Source organism: Cyanistes caeruleus, chromosome 2, assembly GCF_971803275.1.
Source record: "Cyanistes caeruleus chromosome 2, bCyaCae1.hap1.1, whole genome shotgun sequence".
Taxonomy (NCBI): domain Eukaryota; kingdom Metazoa; phylum Chordata; class Aves; order Passeriformes; family Paridae; genus Cyanistes; species Cyanistes caeruleus.
The window spans coordinates 65,862,470-65,881,896 of record NC_141702.1 but is presented as its reverse complement, the minus strand read 5'-3'; the positions used below and the strand labels follow the sequence as shown (position 1 = coordinate 65,881,896).

At 37.4% G+C, this 19,427-nt stretch overlaps 1 protein-coding gene across 15 annotated transcripts in view; it reads right to left on the bottom strand.

Annotated features, from left to right (window-relative positions):
• Nucleotides 1-6,675: 6,675 nt before the first annotated feature.
• Nucleotides 6,676-19,427, bottom strand: part of ADGB (androglobin) — a 100,946-nt gene continuing 88,194 nt past the window's right edge. For 8 of the 15 annotated variants that reach the window (XM_086877566.1, XM_086877565.1, XM_086877568.1 and 5 more), the window contains 7 exons: nucleotides 16,219-16,328; nucleotides 15,756-15,785; nucleotides 14,276-14,431; nucleotides 12,285-12,393; nucleotides 10,140-10,227; nucleotides 8,771-8,954; nucleotides 6,676-7,139 (listed from right to left, as the gene is read on the bottom strand). In XM_086877566.1, coding sequence (XP_086733692.1) covers nucleotides 6,975-7,139; nucleotides 8,771-8,954; nucleotides 10,140-10,227; nucleotides 12,285-12,393; nucleotides 14,276-14,431; nucleotides 15,756-15,785; nucleotides 16,219-16,328 — 842 coding nt within the window. In that variant the 3' untranslated portion in view covers nucleotides 6,676-6,974. The remainder of the gene's footprint in view (nucleotides 7,140-8,770; nucleotides 8,955-10,139; nucleotides 10,228-12,284; nucleotides 12,394-14,275; nucleotides 14,432-15,755; nucleotides 15,786-16,218; nucleotides 16,329-19,427) is intronic. The other 7 variants (XM_086877569.1, XM_086877564.1, XM_086877567.1 and 4 more) reach the window with 1 other exon arrangement.

Genomic DNA, 19,427 nt, shown 5'->3' with positions numbered 1-19,427 from the left:
AAAAAAAAAACCAAAAAAAACCCCAAGAAAACACCCAAACCAAACAAGACTGTGGCACAACTTTTCTGTATGCTTCTATTTAAATTAATTTACATATTATTCCCCGTATGGTCACACTGCTACCAGGGTGACAATGTGAAAGCAGCAATGAATACAGTCGAATTTGTTAGAAAGTATGGAACAAGGAGACCGCATCCTGTTGAGTCTGAAAGCAGAGTACTTAACTGGACTGCCAAGAGTGCTGCCTCACAATGTCCTGTGCATCTCACTGGTGAACTCCTGGCCTCTTGCAAAACTCCAGCTGAATGTCACTGAGCAGGGAGTTCATCTGACAAAATGTCTCACACTTGATTTGCAATTGTTCTGCACTGCACGCCAGCTCTGTTGTACCAGTGCTGGCTGTGTGTTGAATTACAGCAATGATATACTCAGCACACATGTGCTGATAGATAGGTGGGGGACAATAATAGACCTCCAGCTTCTGCTAAATTCAGTGAGAAGACTGAAAAGAGAATTATACTTCATCTGGACTTCTTTGTATCCAATTTGTAAACGGTACCACAGGGATCTACATTCTTCTCATCTTAGCCATGTTTCCAGATTTTTTGTTGTTGTTTTGTGGTAAACAAATCAGAGTCTTTCAGAGAAAGCAGATATGGACATAGACAAAGACACTAAACAGAACTTAAATATCTCAGCCTATGCATATGGTATTTCAGAGCATCAATTATCAAAACAGTTTCCATCTGCTACATCACAGCTGCAATGTGCTAAGCCAGTAATATATATGGGGAAAAAAAAAGAAACCACTTGAAAAACCTAACTTACCAATGAAGTCTTTTAAAATTATAACACTGAATAGTTCAGCTGAAAGCCATTTGAGCAAGTCTGAGAAATGTGCTTTTAGGAAACTCACCTTTTGCACTGAAACAATAGAAATGCATTCCCTTGATTTTCCTAATGTTTTTGGTGAATGCTATAAAAGTTATTCTACCAAGAGTAAGGACAAGGTAAGAAGAAGTTTCTCATTCCTGTGTTAGCTGAACCTCACATTCTGTCATGCCACATTTTTGTGGTGTAAGAGAAGAGTACAAACATAGCTTTGGGCAGTTGTGGCTAATTTTTGGTCCCTAATGTTTCTCCAGTTCCCAAGAGTAAAATCTTTATGGGGTATGTAAAGTCCTATGGTATAAAGTCTTTGATTGCTTTGTCTACTCTGGTGGACTAGGGGTGGAGTAGCTCTGGTCTTTCCTGGATTTTTGGGTCTGTGATTCTAACTGCTGCCAACAATAGTCTCCGGAGCCAAGTCAAGGTTTCTGTGTAGTGAAAAAAAAAATAAAATAAAATAATAAAACCCCATAATAATTGTGATCTCAAAGATGAAGGAGTGGAGTAGAGAAGAGGAAGGTCAGGTTTTTTCCACTGCCCCTTTGTGCCCCTTTAGGCACTTTCTGCTTTCTGTATGTCTGATGTAGTTCTGGTTGCTCCCAGCTATGCCACTGCTGAGTGCTTGGACCACCTCTGTACCAGTCTGGAGCTGACATCTACTGGTTCTTGCCATGAGTAGAATGTCCAGACATTGAATGGAAATCATGTACAGTACAGGCTGCAAAACAGTAATCTCCTTTTAGCAAGACACATCACTTATATGACTTGTTAGGAAGTCAAACCTTACAGAAGTCCGTGAACATGCAGCTGCTATATTCCTCCTTGTATATTCCAGCTTTACAATGAGCTGGCTTATGCACCTAACCAGGACCTCTCTTGCCCTATGCTTGGTCTTGTGAGCATGGGTCTGGTGAGAATGGGTCCCCCATGGTATCTGGGAAAGATATCTGGGATGTCCCGTCTGTGGGCCCTCACCCATGGAATCCAGCTTTCTCGAGCTGAGAGTAAACAAACCTGGGTATTATTTTCCATGGATTGTGCTGCACCCACAGGGCTGCCATGTGCAAGGCAAACACTTCCCATGTACCTATGGAAGAGTGAGCATTTTGGTGCTTACCCTTTGAGGGAAAGCCATGTGTTGGGCAAGGAAGCTCAGGTTTCAGAGAGGAGTGTTCACCCCGATCTGATCCAAAGTGACATGTCCTGGCTACACTTGGGCCTGTACTTTATCTCATTCTCAGAACAGCCTGCCAGTCCCTGAACCACTGACCCTAACCACAGTCCTGATGCCACAGAGATCAAAGTTCCTGAGTCCTATCTAACAGTGTCCCACCCCCTGCTCCCACCAAATATTTTTTTCCTATTGTGGCTAGTAACATTTTCACTGTACCTTCCTGTTGTGCTGTTGTCTCACTTCATACAATGCAAATTGTTTCCTCTTTTCCTGGCTTTCTACTTTTCTACTGTCTTTGTCCTCTTTGGAGATGGAGGACAACAGCATCCTGTTTTTCTGCAAACAAAATATTTAAATCACTGAAATATGACTTGGACTCTATTAGGACTGATTCAATAAATGAATGAGAGGAAAAAAGGGCTCTGAGAGTGAGATTTCTTCATTCTGCAAACTGCCATGTGATTATGCGAAGCTGTTCTCTTATGTTTTCTGCCAGACAAAATATATAGACACTTTTCTTGCCTTTTGGAGGTGAAATGCTGTGCATGTGCATAAATTCTGTCTTCCTTGAATTAAAATGAGACCTTATAGAGTGGGAAAATTGCACCTTGCTAGGGTCAGCAGACTGGCAGCTCAGAACCAAGCCTGGTTTCCCTGCACATTGCTTGTCTTAGTAGCGAGGCAACATGGAACAGGCTTGGTCTGCTTTTTGGTCTGTAACTCACTGTGTAAATGCCAGCCAAATTACAGCAAAGCAGATGGGACAAGTAATATGAAGATTAATGAAGCTACTTGCATTAAAAAGTAACTGTAGATACATATTTTAATGGAAAAGATTCTTTCTAATTCAGAATAGCTGGTCAAAAGAAAAGGATCAAGCAGTGAAAACTGCTGAAGCTTAGCAGAACACACCTACAAAGAATCATTACAAGTGAATAAGCCTTTATGGACTTAATCCCCATTAAACTGAATTATCAGGCCAAAGACTTATCTTCTTTCTCAGCTACCTGCACCACACTGTGAATCTACCTTTCTTTCCTAAAATATAGAAGTAAAGAAATCAAACTCTGATAAATTCTTTAGGAATTATTCACAATATAATCTAATGTGATTTCATTCTCCTGTGACCTTTTCAGTTTCCATCCAAACTTTCACAAATTTCTACTGAATAGCGGCATTTTTCCTTTGTATAACTGCCTATGCTTCAATTGAAAGAGAAATGAGTATCAGGAAAGAGTACAGTAAACAACTTCTTTTAGTTTTATCCCCAAAAAAATGTAGCTCAGCCTTAACGATATGCTGAAAGATGCCCTCTGCTCTAATAAAATTCTAAATCAGTGTTCAAAATTCCGGCCAATTACCAAGTATAATTGTAAAACATTTCCAGTATTGCTCTAAATTCTGAGCTCACTAGGTGTTTCCAACTGCACAGCTGGTTCACAGGAGGAAAACCAGGCTTGTCTCTCACATGCTACTGTGCTGCTTCTTGAAATTGCTTCTTCTTGATGTTTAGATACTAACAGACTCTTCAACAGTGTTTTAGGTGCAGAGAGTGGAATCAGCTTTGTATTTTATTCATGAGTTGGAGGTACTTAAAGATGTGGGGGAATCACAAAAAAATAAAAATAAAATCTTACCATTATACAGGAGACCGCCTCTACGAAGCACACAATCTTCTGCCAGACACAAATTGGAATTTTTGATGTGCTGAGTGAATTCTCTTTATCAATGTAAAGAAATAGCTGCCAGACTCTTCTTCAGGAGTCAGACTTGAAATTTCAGGGGAGAAGTTATGACAGTTAAACTGCAATTTTTTGAGATCAACATAAATACATGTGCTGTTTTTCATACAGAGTCCTTCCATGAACAAAAAATGAGAGGCTGTGTAAGTGACAAATTGTGCCAACATTTGCAGAGATGACTTTCTGTAAAAAATGTTAGAAGGTCCCCACTCCCACTCCTTCAAACCTCCTCTGTGGTGTGATGCCACCAGATATCTGATATCGTTTGCTTTGATGCAGCCATTCTGCTATTGCACCTCCAAAATGAGTGTCATCTTGAAAGATCAGGCAATTGTGTCTTGATCCAGAAAAGCTTTCCCTGTCTATTCTGTTCTGTAAAGGGCTTGGCTCCATGTGTGAGTCCTTTGCTGAAGCTCTTCTATGAGAACACACATAATTTCAAGCTTGTCCTTATGCCCTCTACTGAATCTGGCCCAGTATGGCTGAGCTAAGTATAAGCAGGACTCATGACTATCCAAATTCCAGTACTTTTATTACAGAAAATGTTATAAAGTTCTGGTGCTTAAAAGCACCCTTACTCCTACAGAAAAATAGGGCAAAAGAATAAACACGTTTTACCCATGTGAACACATAATTTGACTATTGGGCAGCCTGGTCTACAGCTGGAGGCAAAAAGCCTATCAATTAAAGCACAACATACCATTCTTGTTTTCCTTACAGGAAGTGTTAAACGCAGTGGCTCCTTAACTTACTGCAAATGGCTGTTTTGAAATAGTTTTGTTTTAGTTTTTGTACATCTTTCCCCACTAACTTAGCCTGTAATGTAGTGTACCATGTAAAAAGCTGTTTTGTTGGTGTAAAACTGATGCATATGAAATGTCATCAGTCATCTGTTTCTGGTCCAATGTATGTAAATTCTTTGACACAACCCAAACAAGGCATTTTCTCTTCCAGGCTCCACTGAGGTAAGTGAATATTTTGTTCTTCTGGAATATGCACAGCGATTTAGTAAAACTGTTACTGTGCTTCTCTTAAAACATTACACACTCCAAAGTACATGCAATTAAACAGTGTGACAGTAATTCACACCCTCATCATATCTGTGTTGTTGAAGTTATAAAAGAGCCAACAGAGACATTCACAAACCACACAGCAGATTTCAACGATGCCACATTACTCTTCAAAATGAGAAAATTATGAAACTTAGAATTATGTTTAACATCAGAGCAAAATTTGATAATGTAGATCTGAATACACTGTGCCTGAGTTTAAGTCAGTTGACAGCTGATTACACATGGGGACGGGTTGTGATCATGAAGGTTATTAGCTGGATTTTTGACATTTAGATGTTGATAATGCTGGCTTTTGGAGCTGGATTGATTTTTACAGCAGAATGTCGTTATAACGCTTGCAGTGACATGAAGAACAGAACTTCAACTTGATCTTCCTCTACAGAAGCTCATTAGAGATTCACATAAGAAGACAACCAACACGTGCTATTGCCATGGAAACAAGATGGAATATTATGAAGCAGTATATCCCATATTCCAAAACAGAGAGGACAAAGACCAATTATAGCAAAAGACTGATGGGCTTGTGATTTTCAGCCTGTATAGGTCAAAGCAAAACTCAGCCCCTGCTCTTTGAAATAAAAATCACCAGTGCAGTTTTAGGCCTCTGGTTTCAATTCTTCCTTTTCAAGGACAAAACCTCAAGATAGTTTAGTTTATGATGTATGGAAGGAAGGAGGCCGAAAGGAGGCACTGGCATCACAGCAGGTGTGTAGGTGTGATGAAGTACAAATCACTCACGTCACAGAACTGACAGAAGAGTGAGTCAAATTCAAGCCAAATAGTGAGGTATGGATAAAACAGAGGTGAGCAAAACTAGCAGAAGCTGAACATCTGGTCATTAAGATGCAGAGGAAAGGCTAGTTTCAAAGACAATGGCTAGCCAGTACCAGTGGCCAGAAATGCAAAAGATAAAATTTCTTATGATTTACATAGAATGGGTGAGTCTCACAGTTTCTTACCTTGCCTAGATAATGAAATGCTCTTGGACATCCTGGACATATTGCAGGTGTACAATACATAGTCTAACTTCCCAAGCTTCTGCTTGTGACTACAAATATAGAAAATACTTAAAGCCATTTAAAACACCTCTGTTTGTTCTAGTGAGTTTTCACAATTTTAAGAGTCTTGATCATTTTGTCTGAGTACAGGGTGATAACTTGTGTTTTTCTGAGAAAAAAGGTAGATAGGGCAGCAGCATGTGATGTTAGTTTGTGTTTGATGACACAACCATGGAATTCTGTGATAGTGGAAACAAGAGCTTAGAAGAAATATTTCACCCTTTGAATAAAAAGCCTGTGATTGCCACTTCATTCACACACTGGTTTACTTTTAAGAAGTATTTTAAAATTCCAGCTGAGAGTCTATTGTAATTAGTCACTTTGAGCAAAGACAGTGAGGGCAAAATACATCTTAGGAAAGATAAAGAGAATAATAGGGTTTTAAAGAGTGTTTAACAAGCCTAGGAAGGTTATATCATGAGTTTGTCTCTACAGAGAGTTACTGTGAGATTCCAAAACAATTTAAGAGAAATGGTGAAAGGGAAAAATATTACAGTACACAGAAAGCTTGTGAGCCTACTTAGTCAGGCTTTTGTAAGCCTCCCAATGCCAGCATAGGAAAAGTGTGATTTGCCACTATTTAATTATGATAAACTCCACCAATTGTCATCCACTTAAGAAGCCAGGTCAAACAACTTTCAAAACTGACAGGTTACAGTCACTGTTTCAACTCTGATTCATTCTTGACTGGTTCTGTTTTGATTAAGAAAAAAAAAAGCAAAAGACACTAGACACTGTGATTTTGAGATAAGTGTCTGAATGGAATACGAATTTTATTGCAATAGTTAGTCTAGTAAAACAGAAAAGCTTTAATAGTAGCAAGTAGCTTAGGGAGAAGCAAAATACCAAACATTTTGCTAAAAAGAACACTAGATCAACTTTTTCACTAGCAACAGGCAAAGAGAAAAAATGTGATATAGTTGCCAAATATTGTTGAGAATAATAAACATTTTTTCTCATCTTTACATATAAACTTTCTTTTTCAAACTGGTAAATACAATTCACAAGTGATAGCAACTACACTTTCCTTGCTAAACCTCTACCGTTTTTTCTTTCTGTCTGCATTTTTCTTCTTTCGCTCTGCTTGCAGGGCTGCTTCCTGAGCTGCCAGTTCTTCTTCTTTTCTGCGTTCAGCCTCCAGCAGCTGATTTCTGTATGCTTCCCGAATGCTGTAAACTCTGCCTCGTGCTTCATCTAAGGATGCCTAGCCAAAAACAAACAGCAATACTGCCCTGCTCAACACATCAGTCTTGATTTCGCCACAAGCAACTGCATCTTTCCTGTTCTGTTTCACTTTTTGACTCTTAAGTACAAGGATGGCATCTTTCCTTTTCTTTTTACATGGATGGTTATTGTCTTCTCAAAACAAACAGCTATATGTAAATTTTTCACCATGAAGAAGAGAAAGTTCAGGAAAATCCTTTTTAAACTGCTGGCATAATAAGCTAGTTGTGTGGAAGAAGAGTAAGGCAACAGAGTAGTTACCTACCTGGATCTAGTCCCTTTTCAGTTACTTGTTTGCTTTGCAGTCTTAAAGAAGAAAAAACTATTATTAAAATAGTTAATTAAAAACTATTAAAAACTAGGTGTGAGAAATGCTGGAATGGCATAGGAGTTGTAGCCTTTTAAGAGGCTACATGAGCCTGAATGATAATGACCTTCAATGAGGCTTGGGGCTAGTGGGACTTTGACACCTCTGAATATTTTTGCCTTGCTATTTCCACCCTGAAAAATGGGGAGACCTGGAAATCTTTATATAATTCTTGGTGGTCTACAGATGAAAGACTTGCAAAGGTGCTTATCAGCACAGTGTGCATATTCACAAGTAAATCTTGTTTTAAATTCATACTGTGAAACATTTTTAATGGAAATACTTTCTAGAGAGAATCAAGGGTCTACTCTTGTGAAAAATTTGCTGTTCTAATATGTTAGACATCCAAAATCATAGCAACATTTGAAAACCTGTACTGGCATCTTTATTAGGGTCAGTTGGAGAACTGCAGCTCCTTGCTGACCTACAGTTGGGTAATATAAATCAGGTTGTCTGGGAACTAATTGAGCAGTTTTCAAGTAAGATGTCTGTAAATAGGTTGATTTGATGTAAAATTAATTTTACTGTTTCTTATCTAGTTATAAGAGCTCTGAATAGTCACCGGTTGATTGATGGTGGTTATTGTATCACCACTGTAACAAACCTGTTGATACAGTTAAGCCAGTTTGGTAAGATATTTGTACCAATTTCACATGCAGTGCACTGGCTGAGTTAATCCTCACAATGAATCCTACCCTAATGCTACCACATTTATTACTTATAGACATGTTTTTTTGAGGTTTAATAATCTAAATTCTTCATTTGCTGTCATCATGCATATTCCAAGAAAGCTGGGTTCTCTGACTTTTCTCTGAGACACATTAAGACCAATTTATTCTCCTGTGGATTTTTTTTTTTTATTACTTTTCAAAAAGTTGTATACAATTCTATAACCAAAAACATAGCCAGACTGGAGATGCTTTACTTGTAAGCATCTGGTCTGTATGTCAAATGGTCAGTTTTTTCTGACTTAAAGCCATCCTTTTATGGTGATACAATAGTGTTTTTGCAGAGAGTTTATCAAGAAAGTACTAAGAATATCATATTAAGGATGCCATGCAGTACTATTTTTTTAGAACTTGTAGTTTCAACCTTTGCCCAAGTGAAATTTCAAGCTTGTTCATTGCTTCTAATCACTAGTACTTAATACAAAAGTTTTGATGATGGTTGAAAATGGTAGGATATTCAGACTAGTGGCAGACATCACAGCAGTAGTTAACTGGAAAGTGATCTTGAAAACATACCTGCAGGTTTTCATACATTTCAAGCGTATTTTGCTTCAATAAAATTCTGTCCTTTTCTTCTTTTTGTCTTTGTTCCAAAGCCAGCGTGCGAAGTTGCCTAAAATGGTTGATTTCTTCTTCTTTATGTATCTGTTGCTGTTGAATGATAGACTCATTTCTCAGCACAGATTCAGGCATTGTTTTTCTGAAAGAAATACAAAACAGATATTTGTCTCATATCAAATACAGTTTTGGATATTTTCTATTTTGCATAAAACATCTATATGGAGGTATTTAGCTTATATTTGGCAATATCATCATCATACAGTTAGATATGGTTAAGGAGTCATTTTTCCTCTGCTTCTATATAACACCAATAAGAAAACAGATTCCTGAGGTCAGGTCTTCTTGTACTTTAGTGTCTATTTTAAATCTATTTGTAAAATCATGCTCATCTTCGAGCATATGAAAACCTTCTACATGTGACACTTTTAATTTGCAAGAAACATATTTTCAGAAGCTTTTGATACTAAAATTCTGCATTGAGACAAATGCAATTTATCTTTTTAGGTGTTTTTTTGTTTGGTTGGTTTTGTTTGGTTTTTTTTGGTTTTGGCATGATGGCAGGTAAGTGGATAATATACTTTTATATTTTGTCCTAAATGATTAGTGTAAAAGTTAAGGAGTTAAAGACAAATTAAATGCTTATAAGATTCAAGCTTTTGGAAGGTATTTTGCCATATTTTCTACTGTTATAATGCTATTCACTTCAATATAATACCAGTTTCCCTCTCAATTTAAAATTAAATTTGAGAATTTTTTTCAAAATTTTTTAGTCATTTGAAGATCAGTGAAATGCAAAAATGCCACATTGAATACAAATGGTCTTAAGCATAAAGTGAGTTCTAGCTGCAGCACAGCAAGTAAGGAGGTGCATGTATATTAGCTCAATAAGTTCATATCAAGTCTTTCAATAAATAATTCAGTTCTTTTGAATAATAAATATAATTAATACAATTATTTCAGCTATTAACTATTATTAACTGAACTGCATTTATTAAATTTGTTGTTTTAAACCAGCATAACATCCTGACAAATTTCATATGACCCTGGGATTGGCTCAGTTGGTTGGAGTGTGGTGCTGATAACGCTAAGCTTGTGGGATCAATCCCTGTATTGGCCATTCACTTAAGAGCAGGACTTGATGATCCTTGTGGGTCCCTTCCAGCTCAGAATATCCTTTGATATGGATATATGTGCTACTTTCAAGAGCACTGAAATAAGCATATTTGCCTGAATGCTTATTTTCTTCAAATGTTTATGTCAGGTACCCGTTACATGCAGTGCAGTGATTTAACGCTTTTGACATTATTGTGTTAGGGTAGTTTACCTTATGTAAGGATTAAGGTCTATAAGCTCCCATTTTTTTTGCTCTGTTTTTAATCTTGAGTCAATATCTGTTTGTGGTGCTTGCATTCCTGTGGGTAAGAAAATATAAACCAAAACAGATTAAACTGGTTATTTGGTTATGCTAGGGAGCTCCACCTAAATTCTTACACAAATTTTTCTTCCTTTGGCTCAACAAAATACATTATTAAATGAGAATATGGGCTGGAGAGGATATAATATTTCTGACTTTTTATTTCCAACACTTAAGATAGAATCAAAGATGCTATAAAAACACACATATACTAGAATGAAACAAATATGTACATTTTAGCTAAATCCTCTCTACTTAAGAAATTTAGTAAATCTAAGCAAGAACATTGAATTTGCAGTGCCTAAAAGATACCAAAAACAATTTCTTGGTATCATATTCTTTTGTTTAAAAAATCAGTAAAAGTCTGATTCTCTAGTCCTGGCTGTATTTCTTAAAAAAATATATTCCCTTTCAGGAAGAAGATTCAATTTAAGAAATACCAGTTTAAAGGAAAACATAGTAAAAATGGTATTCTGAAATCTTAGACCTTTTTTTTAATCACATGATTAAATCACATGATAAAAATCATGCTGTTTTACTGTAGCATACTTGCAATACAGTGACACATCTGATATTAAGCATGGCACTGGGTTGAGATGCTTTGTCATTATTTCAATGCTTCCTTTTTTCAGTTTGTCTTGATGTGTTGAAAAAACTTGTGAAATTTGATGAGATTTAATGATGACTGCACTAGTTTTCTTTTATAAAAACCCTTTTATTACCTTACCTATAGCAGCAACCAATTGAAATGTGTTAAAAATATTACTGAACTTTTCTCATGAGAAATAGGAAGAGTTTTCTGAGCATTAAAGTAATTAATGTTTATATATTTACTGTCTATACATTCACAAATATACCAGCCTTTCTGCTGGTCTCAAAGGGTAGCTTGGATCTTTGGAAGTGCCTTAGACACTGCCCATTAGAACAGTAGTCTTCAGAATATAAAAATCCTTATAAAGATACTGCATATTACAGAAATGTTCAATCCCATCATTGCCAAATGCTGCACTCTGTGGAACAGAACCATAACAACTTAAAGTCTTTGGGATGTCTCATTTTACTTCCTAAGACCTTATATTAGACTCTAAATGCTTAGTTTAAAACAAAGTTCTAGGTGGACAACCATTAATTTTGAAGTCTTTTACCCAGTAACTTAGGGGAAACAATATTGTTTTGAGTAACCAATACTGTGTTAAAGGCATTAGCTGAGGATTAATTCTACTCTAAGTTCTGAACCTTTCCTGTGAAGATTACTTACTGGGGTGGAAAAATACTAATCTTTAGTTATGGACTGGTCACAGGTTGTAGTTCCATGCACATGAGTCATAACCAGATACTGTCACAATCAGGCTGGGAAGTATTCTTCCCTTTTTGTGATGGCCTGATCTCAGCATATTCACAGAATTAAAAAAAAAACCAAAACAGCAAACAGCTTGAAATCTTGCACCCATTTTAACTCTTCATTAGAATACAGAAATTGGCAGGCAATACATATGAAGAATCCGTAGAAGTTGTAATCACTAAATAAAATCAGATAGCACTTATGGAAGTTTCCAGGAAACTGATGCTACTCAGTATGTACTTTTTGACGCCTCGCTTCCAGACCATTCTCCATGAACAATTTCCATGAACATGAAGAGAATGCACTTTATGTGTATAAGTCTCTTACTGGCATGCTATTTTAGCTGCTGAACGCTTCTTTAGCATTTCTACACTAATGAAATCTGATACTTGGAATTGATGGAGAAGGTATTTTCCACTAAACTTCCAAAAACTTCACATTAATTTAGGGTTAAAATTCTAGTACAGAAGGGCTACCTGAAGTTTTCTTAAGGGTAACTTGGCAGCCTTTAAGAACTGTGAGGCTGTATCTGTGTCTGGAAATAGAGCAATGAAACAATTGAAATAAAGAGGGGATAGAGAGCAAGCCTGCCATTGCACATTTGGACACCTTTACTGGAGCTGGTCTATCCATCTACTACCAGTATTTAATGCAGAAGTCTTTCCTAAGGAGTGGAACATGCTGAACAGAAGACACAGAAAAAAAACCCTTACCTGTTTCTTCTGAACTAGGTGTTAAGTCAGCCGTCTCAACCCCAGCTATGGGTTCCTCTGAATCTCTCACAGCATACTTATTAATAAAACGCACACGTTCCTGAAAAGCCTACAGATCAAAGTTTTATAATCCAGATAACAAAAATTCTACTGCATATTTTAAATCCCAAAGACTTTGCAAAAGCAAGATTCTGTAAGTCTTCAATGATACCTAACATCAGGGTGCAATGTGCAAGTCTGCCTGGTACTAGAATCAGAAAAGATGCCAGGATCCCACTGAATCAGTCCTGAGACATTGTACACTTACACTAAAGATCACTGTCCAGTGAAATAATGGAAAATCACTGATCTAGGGGCAGTTTAAAATAGCATTGGGATTAAAAATAAAACAAAAGCTGTACAGCTGAAAATATGGCTAATGCAGCTCATCAGGGAACTACCACTTCGTCCTAAGAGCTCCTATAGCCTGATGATTTAGACTTCCTCTTGAAAAATGAGACCTTTGGGTGCAAACCCTTTCAGACTCAATTACCTTTGATGCCAAAACCAGGCATCAGCACTTCTGTCTTTTCAGAAGGCAACTTTGACTGACTTGGCATTCTCTTAAGGCCTGTCATTGCCAGAATGGACAGAGAAGCCCTTTGGCTTTTGGTCAGCCTGGAGTCAGGCACTCAATTTCCACAGTCAGAGGGTCTGTGATGCCTGGAATAGACAATCAATGGGCCAGAACTGTCAAGAAGAGAGGGGAAGCTACCTAATCTGGCTAGCATACACCCAGTTTAAACCCAGTTTAGACCTTGTTTTAACATACTCTATTTTTGCTGCAATTTTCTTAACAACAGCTGTTTAAAAAAAAGTCACAAGCCTAAGTTGCTTCAAAAATGGAACCCTGTAGTTGCAATTCAGTTGATTTTCTGGTAAAAAAGGGTAACAGTGATAGAACCAGATTCTGAAGTCTTTACACATCAAAGGGGATTCATTTCTAGGTAATCTTTAGGAGGCTGTATTTGCATTTTCAGTCTCAGCACAATCAATCAAAGCTGCAGAGTGGCATTTCTCCTTAGTTCAGAATTTAATAGAGTAGTGTCGGGAAAAGTTTTGAGCTTCAAACACACTGGAAAGATCTGAGAAAATCTGAGAGTGTAACTGGGAAGACTCATGTCTGAGGTTCACTTCTGAAAAGTATTATAAAAACATACTATGAAAAGTAATATGAAAAACCTAAAATTTCTAAGCTGGGGATTCTGGCTGAGTATCCCTTAATGGGCAATGGTATTGGTGGGGATAGGAAATGACTGTCAGGTGAGTTTGAAGACTGCACTTGGTTCTTTCATTTTTCTTTGGTAATAATGCTTCCAGTTCTGGATCAGGACTGCACTTTTTGCTTTGCTAGAAGGAACATGTATTATTTTTCCATCTCAAGCATATGTCTTGTCAAAAGCACCCAGATGCAGCTGGCAACTAGATCAGTATCGCTTCTACAAAACAGTGAATTCATACTGAGCATGTTACAGGCTCATGAGTAACCTGCAATACAGACTGAATATGGAATCCTGGCTGCAGGGGACAGTTTGGGTACTGATATGACCAGGTGCCAGTTTTTCAGGAGAAATAATTTTTGTCATATTTATAGCAGTGTATTTCTTGATAGAATCTGTTCATGCTAAACATTAAACTTGTCACAAGAAGCAGCTTTGCAAATGTGTAGAGGTAGTGGGCTTTCTAAAGAGAAACTTCTCTATGTTCTGTGAAGTAGAATCTAAAGTCTCAGTGATCTACAGAAGCCTGACGTAGATGATTTGGATTCCTACCCAGAGTTCAGGCACATAATCACTTTTAATTCCTTAAAATGTAAAATTTCCTGTCTTCCAGAGGGGTGAAGAGGACAGCCTTATGAAGGCAGGTGTCTGTTGTGGCAACTGCTCTACCATTACAGCAACTCCTGGAACTTGTGAAGAAACATCACTGCAGAGATAGCACTCTGATATTACCTTGACAGCTCTCCCTGGCTCTGCAGACTCCCATGCTTCTTTCATGGCTCTGATCTCATCTACTCGCCGGGTGTCTTTCTTCACCTCCAGAAACTCTGCCTCTTTCTGTTCACTAACTATGCGTAAAATGCAGTACGGTGTGTTTGAATCTCCTGGCTGAAAGTGCATAAACATAAAGCAGTCATGGGTATACATCTATTACCACTCTTTAGCATGAAGTTATGTTTTTGTATACTGGTAATTTTTCTGACTGATACACATTGACAGACTTTGATATACAGAGGATGCCAAAGGAAAGAAAGATTACTTTGCAATGCCTGGAAGCTCTTTGAGGTGTTCTGTTTACATGTTTTCCCCCACCTTCATGCAGCATCCTCCACACTCCTACTTCTTCTGAACAGTTGGTCTGAACAAGAGTGTTTTGTGTGATTTTTCATGCAATTCTTCCTTTCCTTTCCTTTCCTTTCCTTTCCTTTCCTTTCCTTTCCTTTCCTTTCCTTTCCTTTCCTTTCCTTTCCTTTCCTTTCCTTTCCTTTCCTTTCCTTTCCTTTCCTTTCCTTTCCTTTCCTTTCCTTTCCTTTCCTTTCCTTTCCTTTCCTTTCCTTTCCTTTCCTTTCCTTTCCTTTCCTTTCCTTTCCTTTCCTTTCCTTTCCTTTCCTTTCCTTTCCTTTCCTTTCCTTTCCTTTCCTTTCCTTTCCTTTCCTTTCCTTTCCTTTCCTTTCCTTTCCTGCCCCTGGCCCCTGGCCCCTGGCCCCTGGCCCCTGGCCCCTTCCACAAGCTTCTTTACTAGAAGCCATATATTCAAATGGGATTTTTGTATAGAAATAAGCCTTGCTCTGTATTATAAGGTTTTTTTTTCCCATCACTTCCCAAAAGCTTAAGGCATGGCTTCTCTAGAATCACAGGTTAAGTAGGGCCTGACATCTGGGAGACTATTCTGCTGCCTGACCAAGAAATGAGATATTGTGCTGCATATATTTCTGGAAAACATACCATCTGAAGAAGCTTTAAGCCTAGGACTTTGTTTGAGACTAAAGGAAGGCATCTTCTTTATTTTCAAGGGCTGCATCTCAAAACTTGTATATCTATTTTAGTGGTGGACTCCCAAGAACCATCATCACCTCTAGTGTAAGGCATTGTTCCAGAACTCTGTATAATTAGGTGTGGATATGAATCACAGGGAAGTCTGCTGTGCAGCAAGATTAATCAACTAAAAAATCAGCAGAGATCTCTTAATGAAAACCTCTATGGTTCCTTCTTTAAATTACACACTATGAGGCAACAAAATTCCCAGCAAAAGTAATGCCATTAAACAAGGAGCTGTCAGTTCCTTCATTGCCTTCCATTAATCTGTTTGCAACCAATAACGTCAGTTATTCCTTTTAAGGCATTAAGGCTGGCAATAGCTTTTCAGACAGCCACAGAACACTAAGATGATCCATCCCAGGGGATAGGAACTTCCAGGTAAGCAAGTACATACCATTTTTTTCTGCCGCTGTATGTCTGTGTGCTAATAACAATTGTGATATGTCAGACAGGAACCGACTGCAGTGGAAAGACCTATTTCATCTCCCTAGGAACCCATGGAAGCCAGTACAGTGAGGGATTAATGGGACACAAATATGGTGAATTCTTGGAATTTAGTAAACCTTCAGCAGAGACAAAAGCTACATCAGCAAAAGGAACAACCTGTCGTTCCTTTATACATAAACAAAGAATTGAGCAAATTGCATTTCTAAATCCAGGATGCACATCTTTTACATTCAACATTTTTAATTCAATCTTTCTCAGGTGTTAAGCTAAAAAGGTGGCAAAGCAGGTTATAGAGAAATACAAGGGACATTAGATGTCCTATCAGTACTGATCTGCAGACCTGAGATTATCTCTATATTCAGTACAAGGAGGGCACACTCAACAGATTAAGGCTTTGGCTTTGTTCTCACCTGAGATTCAAGTGATGCTCTTACTTTCTGGAACTTCTCTTTTTCTGTCTTCTCAGATGCTTTATCTTTTGATCTTCTGGTTGATTTAGGAATATTTGCAATCTTTTTTACTTGGAAAGAAGTGAGAGTTAGGGGAAAACTGTGATCCTCATCCTTTCCTGTGTATTACTCAGATGTAGTTATAATGCATTATGAATTAGAGAATGTCATTGTTACCCATAAATATAGTTCCTCATATAAAACCCAGAGTGGAATAACAGCACAAAACAGCCATACAGAGAGAAAAAGGAAAGACAGTTAATTAGTTCACACTTTCAAGTACTACCAAGAAAGAATATGAGGACCAAACTATTTTTAAAAACATACTTACAAGGTGAGCACATTGTGACAATCTTATCTGTCCTAAATAGTACTTTACCCAGGGCTTAACTGAAAGTTTTCCATGGTGCCTGCCAGCATCACTGCATTGCTGCTTTGTGTATGGGTCAGGGTAAAGACTGCAATGCTCAGAATCACAGCCTCTCACTTCCCTTCTACAGTCTCATACAATCTCTGTCAGTGTTGGTTATGCACTAGGAAAGTAAGAAGCTCGAAACGGGTCAAGTCAATATTCTCATTATCTCACATCCTAAGACTGTCTAGAACAGAGAATTTAGATACACCCCACAAAAATACAAGGAGGTTAAGGCAAAGAAACACGCTTGAGACTCAATGCATATTTAAGAAATGCAAAATTGTCATTGTCAGAACTATCTAAGAATATTTAAAATTAATTATATTATCAGTACATATGTATACTGTATGTTTGAATTAATGATACTGAGAATTGACATTTGCAACACTTATTTTGCAATGTCTTAGTTGGTGAGAGCTGTAAACAAGACTTCTTGCATGTCATATTCTTTTTTAAATCAGTTAATAAAGAATGTAGTAACATATAACTTTAATAGCATAAAGAATGTGTCAGATGAAGCAATCAGGGATGAGCACTATGAGAAAGATTAAAAACCTGAGTCTGAAATCTCATTTCCTTCCACCTTTCTACTGCCTGCAACATTGAGATGAGTGCTGAAAACCTAGATTTAGCCAATACAGTAAAACAAGGGACATCTGTCAGAAAAAAGTTGATATGAATGACTGTTTCACTGTCTGATAATATGTCTTTCACTTAATGCTTTTAAGGTAAGACATCTTTCACTTAGTGCTTTTCCAGCTTCTTTCCACTGAGGACAAATCATTGTACTGTGCAATTAATGAGCTTTGGATGAGATCTGCAGTGTCATGGCTGAGATTATATAGATATATAAAGTTGTAAATATTAAATATATAAAACCATATTTTTAACTCACATATGGTTCCACATACAAATATATGGTATAGAAGTGTATTACATTATACATCCTACATATGTTTTTCTAGAAATGGTATTATTCTTTTGTCCTGATGCTACTTAAGAAATGAAAACTAAAAAGTGAAACTAAAGTGTAAAGCTTAAATTGATTCTGTGCTACTAAGGCATATATTAACAAATGAAAGCAAAAATTAAAGTGATCTCCACAAATACTGAATATACTAAAACAACTCCACAGGAAATGCAAGTATAAAACAGTGATGACATAATTCAAAGTTATAAAATGATTACATAAATGTCTTTCCCTTTATTTCACGTTATCATTACATACTAGCACCATAAATCAGGCTCGTGCACATACATTATTCAAGGAATTATTAATTTTTAGAGATAAATTATAAATTTATTGTTTACACAAACACTCAAAAGACATTCAGTGTAGTTAGCTAAATTATCCCAGACAAAGACTTTCTATGTCATGGGATACTACAAGTTTTGTCTGGTTTCTGGAAATATTTTGTGACCCTGAATTATAACATTTTGATACTCTGAACTAAGGGCATACCCTGAGAAGTTAATAAAGAACAAGCAAGCATAAGAAATGACAGGACTAGAATGAGGTAACCTACTTTAACTCCAGATCTGAAGGCTTAGGGCAAGATTAAGTTGAGATCTCCAAGCTCTCCCATGTGCTGCACTGTCCAGGTTTCCCCCACCTCTTGCCACTCTCTCAGCAGAGCAAGCAGTTTGGGGATCAACCTCCAGAAATGCCTGGAGGGGACAATGCCTGCATTTTGTTAGGCTGCCCACTCTGATTCAAAGGGATATGCAAGTAGCAACTTGGGATTTTTCTAAGGGCAAAGCCAGGCAAATGCTTTGTATGGGATATAAGAAAGGCAGGCAGATGATACAGAAAGTAAAAGGCCATTCCAGCTCACAGCTTACGCATCAATCATCACAAACTCTCAGTGGCAGTTTTATATTTCTATGGCACCAAGAAAAGCTTGGGCATCACATGGGCTGACAGTGATGACACACAGCTGACAGCAACTTTAAAATTAGTTTCTCTACTGCTCTTCAATTATTTAAACAAAAATTAATTTAGTCTAATGCCAAATGGGACCAAAGTGATCATCCAGTCTGATGGCTTGTCTATGACAAGTTAAACAATTGCACCAAGTAATTCCTAGCTGAAACTCAGCTTCAGATTGAGATACATCAATTCTCTTTTTTAGGCAAGATAGACAACTACTCCTGGTTTATGAAATTTAAATTACAGAGAATTTATCTTATTCATAAGTATAATACAGAGGAGTCTTTTGAAGCTTTCTTTGAGAAGATATCATGCTCCTGCTATCTGAAACAGACTCTGAGCATTTAGTGGGATTACCCAGTAGATGGTAGTAACAACTGTTAGTTGCCCCATAAAGGACTTTCAGATTTCATTAAGAAAAGATTGAGAAGTTCAGATGTTGCTTTTCCTGTCTTTGACTGGACCCTCAGAAGGATTCTTAGCAGATGACAATGTCAAAAATCTTTCCAAAGTTGGGCACACCCAGACACTAAAATCACAGAAAAAATAGACCAGGACAGAAGCAAACCAAAAATCTGGTTGCAGTAGTAGTGTGGGGTTAGAGTGTGGCTTAGAGATCTACAGCACCATGATATATCCTCTGTGAACTATTTGTTCACTGAACACCAAGCAAGTGTTTAATCACTACTGATAGGTGAGCTGGGAAAGAGAAAAGAGAAAGAGAGAGAGATCTGAATATCCTGTTAAACATCCCACGGAATCCTCTCCTTGGCACGAGCCAGCAAGTTCTCCTGTGGGAAATAAAACCTGTGGGAGAAACCTTCA